This window comes from Manis javanica, chromosome 1, assembly GCF_040802235.1.
Source record: "Manis javanica isolate MJ-LG chromosome 1, MJ_LKY, whole genome shotgun sequence".
Classification (NCBI taxonomy): Eukaryota; Metazoa; Chordata; class Mammalia; order Pholidota; family Manidae; genus Manis; species Manis javanica.
Window position 1 is genome coordinate 118,006,281 of NC_133156.1, and position 12,116 is coordinate 118,018,396.

Genomic DNA, 12,116 nt, shown 5'->3' on the forward strand with positions numbered 1-12,116 from the left:
TGAATCCCTATCAAGACCAAGATGAAGAGGTCTTTGAACTCTTACATTTATGTGTCCCTTTCTTGGTTTTAGGCATTTGGCTAGAAGTGGAAAGGCTGTAGTGTTTGCAGGAAGGGCGGCAATGTGCTGATGAGCAAGTCCATGTCAAGATTTCTTCTAAAATACCAAAGGTAATAAATACAGAGGACTGACCAAGGGATGTAAATACAATTCTGGTTTGATTTCCAGGTAAGCTGTGTATTTCCCATTATGAGGGAAAGCAACAGTCAAGTCATTCAAGCCAAACGGAAGACCTTTGTTCTGTCTTTTATTAACTATTGGTACTTGTGGCCAGTCTACACCTGCTACTGATCATTTCAGACTCTGGGGAAACCTTGTAAACCAAGTGGTCCTCTCCAGATAGTGTGAGCCAAATAAATGTGATTTCACGTAGTTATAATGGAGAAAAATAAAGTCAAATAAGGTAATTGAGAGTCAGATTCAGAAAAAAGGAGAAGTGAAACTTTAGAGAAAACCAATCTGAAAGAGAGAATATGGATACATCTGGAAAAGAACATTCCAGGGAGAGAGGAAACAGCACGTGCTGAGGCCCTGAGATGGAGAAAGAAGTGGGAGATCCGAGAGAGATCCAGGGCTGCTTCATGTACCTTCCATGCCTTGTTAAGAACATTGGATTTTACTTCAACTGAAATCAAAAGTCAGCAGGTATGTTTTCAAAAGAGTCAGGGCCACTATATACAATTGTGCCAGTTGTGAAATGCACAAGAGCATCCTGATGGGGGGTGCAGCATCATTCTCAATATAGACATTATAGATTTATATGTGCATTTTGGCAACTATCCAAAGATGGCAGTAAAGGGTCCAACTAAGTCAATCCTTATGACAATATACTTACAAAGAGAAATGGACTCTCTTAAGGACAGGGCGCCTTTTCCTGATTTGTAAAAACCCATGTAGGCTACTTGTGGTTCTGCAAGAAGAATCATAATTAGACTATATTTCTCAAGGGTCATCTAGCTGCTGTGTTGAAATTAGAATATAGACTAACAAGAGTTAAATTAGTGAGGTAAGTTTGGAAGAAACTACAAGAATCCAGGTGAGAGATTAGGTAGCTTAGACTAAGGTAAGAGCAGCAGAAATGAGAAAATGATCAGAATGTGGGAAAGAAGCCAGTTGGAGGATAAGGAGGGAATATGTCAAATGCCTAAGGAAACATTTGATGCATGATAGGTGCTCAAAAGCATGAGTTTCCTTTCCTCCTCTCTTCCTAAACCAATGTCCATCCCAATGTGAGAAAAAGACAGATAGCAATTCAGTGTAGACTCCAAGCAGGTATTTGGTGTTACATAAAACAGATGTAATAGTCTGTCTTTTGATCCTGGACCAATGATAGCTAAGAAACTGGCTGGAACATGCAATTATTCATGAAAGGAGCTCATTTCCTCTCAAGAATGCTCTACCAAACATCATCAGGCCATTTGATGCTGGTGGAAGATGGTTGTGAATAGAAATATTTTCATACCTACAAACTCATAACTATGACCATCTTGCTTAGTGAAAGCCACAGAAAATGTTCCTGGAATTAATTAATTTAAAACACCAACTTTACACTGCCTTGCCTGCCTTTTCATCAACACACACACACACACACACACACACACACACACATATACACACTCACACACACACTCACACACTGCTACCAACCAAATATTCTGTGTTAAGTCTTGTACTTAGACACTAAATTGCAATTTTTTTTATTTTCTTGACCTTTTTATTGACTATTCCTAATATAGAAACACAGAAGAGCAAAAGACAGGCACATAATAATTCATACTCTCTATGGATACTGTGAGACACCTGCTATTTAGCATGAAACTTAGTACATGGTGATAGATTTTTTTTCAAGCCTTAGCTGTTCTTTGGCAGACACAAGACATATTTTCTATGAGATATGAAATGTATGTGAAAGTGCTCTATAACATATAACATGCTATATAAACATTATGTGTATTTTTTCCCTTATGAAATATACCATAACTTTAGGTTTGGAAAGGAAATTGCCTCAGCAGACTTTCAATAAATATGAAATGATAAAAAGGCAACTCTAGGAAAAGATTGCTTAGAGTTCAAAGGTTATGTCTGTGTCCTATTTTAGTATTTTCTCTATAGTTCCTATGGCCCCAGTCATATGCTAACTGTTTGGAAATCTCACTGATTTCTAGTATCCTAAATCAAACAGTAACAGCACATAGTAGGTGACCAGCTATGAAATGAGGTGGTTGATACCATGAGTCTTTCTGGATGCATTCTCAGATTGTCAGTAAACTCACCCCCAGTGAAGAAATCCTAATGTTCCTAGAGGAAACCGTGGATGGTCTGGGGAGCCTCAAACCCATGTGTGCAAAGGCCTGTGGCATGTGGATGATCACAGCCCTTAAGGAGCAGGGAGCTGCTTTGGAAGATTAGGTGAACTGATAGCCAGTGTGACAACTGAGCAGAATTCTAAGACTTCTGAAATGCCAGGTCGGTCACCACTTCTAGTTTGTCCTCTGATGGTCACCAAGCAAGAGCTTGTGCAGCTTCAAGAGCCTCAGCAGAGACCCAAGTTGTGTATTACCAACCAAGCTCTGCTGAGTGCCTGTCTCAGCCTGACTCAGTGGCCTCTCTAGTCTGTAAGCATAAAAACTTTCTGTTTGCCTTTGGCCAGAGGAAGCAGCTCTGAACCAAGGGCACTAGTAGGATGGAAGCCTGGCTTCTTAGCCAGGATGTGAGAATGAGAATGGCCATGTGGGTGTCTCTGAGATGGCCACAGAGGGCTGGTAGAGTTTCTAATCCCACTGCCACTCTTCATGTTGCTCTTCTACACATCGTAAGGTTTAGTTTCTGGTAAGGAAGGTTGTCATTGAGGAATTGACTAAGGGGGAAGTCCTCAACCCTTCCTCCCAACTGGAGAGTTATGCAGAGTGAACAGGATTCAAATTTAGGAAGCTTGGTTAAGAGCCCCAAATGGAGATATTCTATCCTCTCTCTTAGAGTCAGAAACAGAATTCAAGCAATTAAAAAGATTAAGTAGAAAAGAATCTTTAACTCATTGAAGGCATCTCAAGGAGAATACGAGAAAGACTTTATGGCCCCCATATCACAGAGTCCACCACCCTAAATTAAAGAATTCTCAAAAGCATGACTTTTAGAAATGATCTCTGTGCTAATTGCCTGCCAATGAGTCTTTTCCAAAATACGTATTGAGTCCATAGTATGTGGCAGACATTGGGCTAAGGCATGGGAGAATCAAAGGTTAATAAATTTCGAATGGCCATGTATTGGTGTTTAGCATAAAAGGGGAATTGTTCACACAATAGGTAAAGGCCTACCATAGAGATGTAAATCCTCTCCAAGCATCATTGAAATGGGGCTCTGTGATAATCATGTTTGCTGGATATTTACAATTACAGAATTACAATTCAGAAGAAACGTTATGATTAACCTAAAAACTTCTACCAAAAATAAGTGAGGGAAATATTCATTAGAAGCAGTTACCTTAGCATAAAGACACACCGCCATGCCAAAAATCCAAACATGTATGTCATTCCCTACCTCCCACAGATTGGCATCCAAATTCAGAAAGGTGTTCTCCAGCGCCCTCTAGGATCCGCCTTCATCTTTTCTATCAAGTTATTTTCCTTTTATCACCCTCATTCTCTCTGTGCTCCAAAGTGGGCCATTCTCCTAACCCCGAGATCTTTCCTGCATTTGGTTGTGCCCATGTTCTCATGCTACTTTTTTAACACAGATTTTATTTTCTTAGAGCATTTTAGGTTTACAACAAAATTGAGCAGGAGATGCAGAGTTCCCATTTTCCCCCTGACCCCTCTCCCCCACTGTCAATATCCCCCACCAGAGCGGTACATTTGTTACAATCGATGAACCTACATTGACACATCAAATTATCACCCAAAGCCCATAGTTTACATTAGGGTTCGCTCTTGGTGTTGGCAAATGCATAATGACATGTATCCACAACTGTAGCATCATACAGAATCGTTTCACTGCTCAAAAATCCTCTGTGCTCCATCTGTTCTCATGCTTTTGATTTTCCATCTTTAAATGCATTATTCTTTCTGATGAGGACAGCTTTTCCCACCATCTCCTCCTTACCTTTTGAAATTGCTCTATGACCTTCTTGATGCAAACCAGATGTCCCTCTGAAGCGACCTGTTACTTCTGGATTCTGCTCTCAGCCCTGTGTACCTCTTGTACACAGTTTGCCAAGTATGGCCTTGTGTGCAGGCCTTTGGGTACATGGCTAATATCTTTTATTAGACCACTCATTCCTCTTGAGAAATGGCTACATCTTATTCATCTTTGGTAAATTCCCCACAGTACCTAGCACAACACCCAGCTTAATGCAACCTTTCACTAAATATTCACTAAATTGATTTAAGAATAAATATACAATTCATCAATAATTCTCTTAAGAGATAGGTTACGTGTAGAATAGATTTTAAAATAGATTTTTTAACATTATTTATAATGCATCAATCACCCATACATAATGTGCTGACTGTACATGTTCTAAGTCATTTATGTAGAGGGAAAATGGCAACTTAGTGTTTTATTTTGGCTTTTTTGTTTTTAGCTGTTGGAGGTCTTGAGCATAATCTGCCATCACATGCCAGTCCTCAGACAAAAGGAGGAAAGTTCTCAGTGTGTGCTGGGAGCTATCTCCTGGATAGCCAGCTTTCACATGGATGCAGTTGTGGCCAACTTCTTACAAAAGCCACAGCCCTTTGACAGGCAGAGCCTAAATGAATGGGTCCCTTCTCCCAGAAAAGGCTACTTGGCAAGACGTTGAGGAAGAATTTGTGGTTTGAGACAAAGATAGCAAACAAAGGTTAAAAACATCTCACCTGAATAATAATTTCAAAAATGGTGTTTGAGTCACAAGTAGTGTTTTTCATAAACATACCCTCATAGAATGATGAGATTTTTTTTAATACACCACAAGAATAAGGGAATATTAAAAAGTGCGTATTTCTCCTCTTTCCAGTTGCTTAGAATACACCTATATCCACCTTAATGAACATTAAGAAACCTCACAAACCCAGGGCCAGAATGCTGGATTGTTAAATAAAACATCCTTATTATCCCCAAGCATGTCAATATGTCCATCTGTCCTTGGAATTTTGAAATTTTGATTTCACTATGTGGTTTTAGAATGGAACAGATGGAAAAATTCCTGTCCTAGGAGTTGTGCCTTATCAGCTTCCTGCCTTACTACCCCCTAGGGACACAAAGACACTGTGGAAGTCTCTGGCTGAGAATCCAGCCTCCAGTGGCAAGCTCTTGCGAGCCTTAATAAACAAACTTGAGAATGAACTAGAAGATGAGCTAGCTGGGCTGGACGCAATTTCTGTGAGTTGGATAGCCCATCACAGGCCTGGCATTGTTCCCCACTCTATGGTGTGTCCCCACCTGGAGCTTGGTGATGTATGTAGCATTAATCACACTTTTTTCCACCCTCGTGCCCTGATCTTAAATTGACTCTACTTTATGTTGTATAAATATGGCAGTAATTTTGTCTGTGGCTAATCACTTCTAGAAGAAAATTTCTTATCAGCCTCCCAAGAAATCTGTGTATCTGTATTTCCAAATTAATCTTCAAGATATCCAAAGCACCCTTTTTTGTTAAAAAAAACCCCAGTACTGGAAAATATTTCATTTTACCTAACTGGTGTCCCCTGGAATTTGGAGTCACTCAACATGGCAGCCCTGAGCAAAAAATACAGTCTGAGTTGGGAAGTTTCCAGATAAATAAACCCTCTCTCTTCCATGTGTTTTTACCATGAGTATGGTCAACTTGGAAAGCAGTCATTTGGGGAGAAAACAAATCTGAAGATCAGCCCAGGAAGATGGAAGAAAGGTGCCTGCCTGACCACAAGGTCCTTTGTCGCCTCAAGGGGCCTGTGCTGTGTATGAAGTGGTCCTCTGTCATGAGCTTGCACCCGGAGCTCTTCACTCTTCTCCTGAAGCTAGTCAGCTGCACACTGGGCCAGAAGATGCCCACTTCTACCTGGAGCCACAGGTGGCTGGTGATGCAACAGGGGGAGAGGCCGCAGATTGCAGACCCCTGCAGGTAAGCGGCCAGGCAGGGAGGGCCTTTGAAGCTGTCCCAAACCCCAGACTCCATTAGAGGGACTGTGGAAGTCAAGGCCTGAGCCTCCTGGCATGGCCTCAACTACCCACGAAGAAACAAGGCGCAGCTGTTCTTAAGCCTGTAGCCCCTCTTGCCTGAGCCAATGCCCAGGGTAGATGCCCAGAATGGTCACATGACAGTGAAGAGAGCAGCTATTTCTTCTTCCCCAGTGGACCAGCTCTATTTCCTTTGTTTTCTTTCACTGAGACCTTTCAAGGAAACCTGGAATTCTGTGATTCCCAAGGCCACCGGGGAAAGAAGGAAAACAAACCTACATGCCATATTTCATCACATCTGAGACTTCACCAATGGAAGGAAGCAGAATGATTTATTTGAAGCAGATTTATTATTTCATGGAACATTAAGAAAGAAAAAAAAAGACTCCCATTTAAGCTGTGAATCAATGTTTTCTTACAGTTTTAAATTTTCATGATATATTTATCTGAACAGCTGTTTTGTCCTATGTCATATTGTTCTGTTTCCCATCCGTCTGCATACCTTTGTTTTCAAATATCAAATCAACCTATTTAAAGAAGACATTTTAAATAGCTGTTAGCCTCAACACATGTAGTTACAATAATACTAAGGACCTGATTAAAGTCACAACAGTACAGAATGCCACACTTAAATCCATGCACGTATTGTACACGCACAGGCGCTAGTGACCACATCACAGCTACTGTCTGGCCAACAATAACAACACACTGTCAACTGTGAGGTGAATCTGATTTCCGAGGTGTCTGTTTTAGAATCAGTGAAATGTGGCATTTTACACTTACCATCCTTAGGGCTTTATTTTCTCATGAGATTTGGACAAGATTTTGTGTTATTATCTACTGGCTCAAATCCTCTGACCATCCCCCTTTGACCCCAACACTAAAGCGTGAGATCAGGCTGCCTGTTTTCCCACTGCACAGTCCCTATTAACCCAAGAGTGGGGGAGCACTGGGAGGAACCGAAGAGTGAACTCGGGGATTCACAGTCCCTGGCATGGGGCTGACCCCTGCGGTCCCGGCTGTCTCTTCCAGGCTCTCCACTGCAGCTCTGAAGTGCGTGCAAGCACAAGCCGTGAAGGAAGGCCTTGCCAGAGAATCTGAGGGGGGGACAATGTATGGACCCTACTCAGCCATCCTAGCACCCACCACATAGGGGTGTGTCCACTGGCCAGGTAACGTGCCGATCTCTCCAGCTGGATACACAGGAGAAAACTGATCACGGAGCAAAACGCAACGGAGGCCACTCACTGACAGTGGCAGACTCACGAAGCATTAACAGCCAGGAGAAGGCACAGAAGAAAAACTAAGGGGGGCGGGAAGAGACAATAGGATCACCCCAAATTTCACGACCCCCTCCAAAAGTAGGGATACAGTGAACAGTTTTAGGCAAACTACACTTAAATTGGGCACTTGAAGAGGCTATTTTAAAGTTTAGGCCTTGTTGTGCTTTCACTGAACATTCCTTTTTAGATAATTCATTTTCCCGATAAAGAATAGAATAAAATTTCCTCCATTGTTCAGACAGAAAAGAGCCTCTGCAACAATCGGAGCCTTGTGTTTTCCAGAACCACGGCAGTGTGGCAACATGGAATCGTCCTGGACATCATGGAGCAACTGCTCACATCTCCCAGCTGCTCCTCAGAGAGCTACCGGATAACCGGCACAGCTTTCTTCTCTGAGGCAAGAGAGCCGCCAGCATGCAGGCTATCTGGGTCCCCTGGGTTGTTTCCCACAGGGTCAGCAGGTCAAGGGGAGCAGGAACCTCCTCGGAGAGCTGTGGTCACGGAGAGATCCAGCTATCCCCCTTCCTTCCCTCCAGTCTGCAGAAATCAACCCTCCAGAGAGCACAATTCAAAAAGCAGCCAAGTGCATGACTGTCCCTGCACACTCACTCCTGGAGGGCGGCTGTCCCGGCCGATCCGAGAAGGAACAGCGTCAGTAACTCCTGCCTTCCCTACCCCATGTTTCCCCTTAGATTAGAATCATCTTTTTAATTAGGTGTTCTGGTTCTCATCACCACATAGACTTGACCTGTGGGCTGCTCACTTCCAGAGCTTAGTTTCTGCAAGAACTGTTGATTTCCCCGAAGGCTTCCTCCCCTCCGCAGCAGCAGGCCTGCGCCTGTAGTCAAGAAGTCCGTGGCGCTCTCCTGAAGGGAAGCCGCTCTGAACTAAAGGGGTGGAGTGGGTCGTTTTCAGCTCATGAAGGAGCCAGTCCTTTGGAAGCACAGGAACCTCCGCGATGTACTGATCTTGATGGATCTGAGTGCCTGGGACTCCAGTGCCACTTTGAGGCAAATGGCCATTCGAGGGCTCTGTAATACAGCTCCTGGAGCCCCTCATAAGGTACAAGGAGTTTGCAGAGACAAAATATGGCTCAAAGCAGAGCTTTAACTAATTATTTACTAACCCACACCTCATGGTCACATGGAAATTAAGTAAAAATCCAAACAGCCTGTGCAGTGGGGTCTCTTGGGTTGAAGACCATGTGACCCTAACAGAGTTTCAGTGCCCTTGTCTGGGGGCTCCTACCCTATTCCATGTACACAGAGAACAATTTTCAGGATTAAGAGACCTTATTTCAAAACAGGTGAAGATGCATAAGCAGATAATTTTAGAATCTGTCATCAGAGGCCTTTATCACCTGGCGTGGACTGAAGTTATCTGTGAAGCTTGAAGGCTCTCAGAAAGATCCTGGAGCTGCTCACAGACCGAGATGTGAGCTTCTGCTTCAAAGAAATAGTGTTGCAAACAGGAACTTTCTTTGAAGATGTAAGTGAGCCTGTTCAGGCACGTCCTCTCCCCAGAAAAAGTAAGAGGAGAGAAAGAGGTTCATGTAGTGGATGTAGAAGTCAATGTGGGTGTCACACCCATGCTCCTTGACCTGCCCCAGCTGTCACCTGCACAGAGGTCACCTGTACAATTCCTGTGCAGGCTGTTGGCTTCCTGTGTCTGCCTGCTGGAAAGTACCCTCCGTCCCAGGGGGCGTGACTGGTCTGAGCAGAGTGGGCCAGACTTACTGGGGAAGTCTTTCCCTGTTCTCAAATAATAAGGAAGAAGAGTAGACACAGATAAACTCCCCAGCCTCCTTACCCCTCAGGACTGAGCTCCACTTCACCACAGTGGTAGCACGGTCATTAATATTCCCTTTCATAGCTTCCCTCTCTCTCCCTATCCCACTTCCACTCCCCATCATGCTTCCTGGGCTCACCTCCCAAAGAAATTGCTTACACCTAATCCTCATCTTGAAGGTTGCTTTAAGGAGAACACAAATTATGACGGTCCTCAAAGCAGGACTAGGTCCCAAATAAAGACATCATCACCACCAACAGTATTTTTCCCATCCAAGATTCAAAGGTTCAAAATGCCTGTGTGGGTCATTCCATCCAGCAGTCAGTATAAAGTCCAGCTAATAGGCCAAATCCAGTCCAGAGTTTCTCTTTATAAATTAAGTTTTATTGGAACACCGCTACGGTCATTGGCTATATCTTGCCTACAGCTGCTTTCACACTTCAACCTCAGAGTTGATTAGTTGTTACAGAAACCATACGGCCTGCAGAGTCTAAATTATTTACTGTCCGGCTTTTTACAGAAAAGTGTGTCCATCCCTGATGTAGCCCATAGCTCTAATAGAATAAAAGGATCAGTCAGCAATCCTGGGTAGAGTAAGGTCATTTTCCTTTATACCTTCTGGGAAACTACATTTTATTATTTATTTTAAGCTAATTCCCTGTCGTCCCTATTTTTTTGTGATCTAAACCTGTTTCCTCATATTGTGCTGTTTCAGAAGAGATGGAAAACTGCTGGTTGCCTCCAATCGTGCATCCTTAAACATTAAGGCTTTATTAAATTACCTATTTACCTTCTGGTTCCCAGACTGAAAAAGTCTTCATTTCCTTCATTATTCATCATAAACCTAATTTTTCATCTCTTTAAATATTTTACAAGTCAGTGGCTATGTTGTATCTCTAAATGAGACCTGAGAAGTATCGAATAGACTTTTAAAATAAAATTACCTCTCAGGTTCAATCTTTTCCTATGTGTTCACTCCATTTTTTTAAATCTTGCCCTTTCTTCCTGACTCTTTGGCAATTTATTAACCATGCAGACCTTCTAGATTTTAGCCTGCAATACAGGCCTACAGTCAATAATCCTCCAGTTTTGTATTTTCAGCTTCCCTTATTCATATGCTAGCCTGAGCCTGGCCTTTGAAACTAGTTTTTTTCTTGTCTCTAGCTACTTTCTCCAATGTTTCAATATTACTTTAAATTCTCATCTTGTCCTCAAAACTGCTTACTTGGCTTCCACTCAATTTAGTATCTTCTGTAAAACAACAAAGATTTTCTTTTTTCGTTTTGTGGGTAATTGGTGACAATCTTTAACAACAAAGGGCTGAAATCACCCCTACAGAACCTTGCCTTCTTGTTAGGTTTCCCTGGGTTGTGGTTGATCTAATGATAATAATTATCTTGGATCTGAGCCTCCAATAATCACAAGTCCACCTGCCAGTTTTAAGGTCAAGATAGTGTTTCTCAGTCTTACTGCATAAGGAAAAAATCTACAGTCTTGCTGGTTGCTGGGTTAGACTTCTCTGATTACTATCAGATAGCCATTCCACCACATTTGCATATAAGTAAAGTTTGATAAAACTTGGGTCTAAGTCATGACATGCTATTTATTTTCCAGTAATGCTCTCTTTCTGCAAATAAATTTAACTATATTTTATGATACTTTGCCCCTCTAGTTTTCTACAGATTAAGCATAGAATTCTATTATCTCCAAATTTTCCTTCTTTTTTTTTTCACTATTTAAGAACTTTCTTTGAATTCTCAAAACATGGCAAAACTTTGGTAAAACAATAGAAATGTAAATATGGCTGCATGCATACTCCAGGCCCCACTCGCTGCTATTCTGAAGCTTAACCCTGAGGCATCTCCTTACTCTCTGTACCCTCATTTTCTAAACTAACGAGGACATTAAACCCTAATATCTCTCCTAGCACCCAAAACACTTTTCCACTTATCTTTTCTACTTCATCATCCCAATAGCTTTATTTCTCATTGATCTAACAGTAGGTCATTGATTTTGGAAAAATTCAAAAGACTTTTTTTTTTTAAGTAAATACCTCTCTACCTTTCTGGTACTTTGTCATTAGTTCGCTTTCTTCTTCTAAAAAGAGGCCTTTTAGAAATATCTCCTGCCTCATTGCTACTACATTTACAAAACATTTCTATTTCCATTTCCATTGCACAAGGTCACATCTCATGTACTCATTTAACTTTTCTCACCATTTCCCAACAAGCCATCTTAATTTTTTCGGGAAGGTCTTTATCCACGTCCTTTTTCGTGGCATTTTCGTTTCTGCGCCCACTTCTTATACACTTTATGTTGCCATCAGAATTAGTTCCCTTATCTCTCCCCCTTAATCACCGGAATGCTTTTTGTTGGTCCTTGTTTATTGGTAATCAAAATAATATTCTGCTACTCAGGAGGACTTTTCCCTCCATCCTCTGCATTCACATGGGTATTTTAAACTAGTTTTCTAGACCTGAAAAAAAGAAAAAACATCAGAGTTCGTTAGCATTGTGAACCATACCAGCAAGTATCTGAGATAAAAGGAGGCCATCTTTCTCTACCGCCTTACCCTCAGTTCTTAAAATCATTGCCTACCATCCTGGACAACAAGCAAAGAAGTTTTAGAACTTCACATACCCAAGATTAGGGCAAGGTGGCTGTTTGTTCATCCTTTTTCTCTGAGACCCAAGGCCCAAATTTCTGAGCTTCCCGTAATGCCTTTAGAAAGCATTGCAATCATGGAGACAAGTCCTAGGCCCTGGGCAGTTTAGATTAGAGGCCTCATAACTCTAGGCTAATGATGCAGTCAGCCTAATTTGTGTAAAATACAAAATAAGCAGGAACCCTGCC

At 42.0% G+C, this 12,116-nt stretch overlaps 1 protein-coding gene across 1 annotated transcript in view; it reads left to right on the plus strand.

Moving 5' to 3' along the window:
- Positions 1-12,116, plus strand: part of MROH2B (maestro heat like repeat family member 2B) — a 51,510-nt gene that overhangs the window by 36,800 nt on the left and 2,594 nt on the right. The window contains 12 exon segments of the mRNA XM_073214049.1: positions 73-170; positions 2,317-2,469; positions 4,640-4,797; positions 5,289-5,419; positions 5,961-5,988; positions 5,990-6,136; positions 7,225-7,292; positions 7,295-7,364; positions 7,758-7,872; positions 8,391-8,537; positions 8,782-8,860; positions 8,863-8,963. Of these exon segments, the coding sequence (XP_073070150.1) occupies positions 73-170; positions 2,317-2,469; positions 4,640-4,797; positions 5,289-5,419; positions 5,961-5,988; positions 5,990-6,136; positions 7,225-7,292; positions 7,295-7,364; positions 7,758-7,872; positions 8,391-8,537; positions 8,782-8,860; positions 8,863-8,963 (1,295 nt within the window).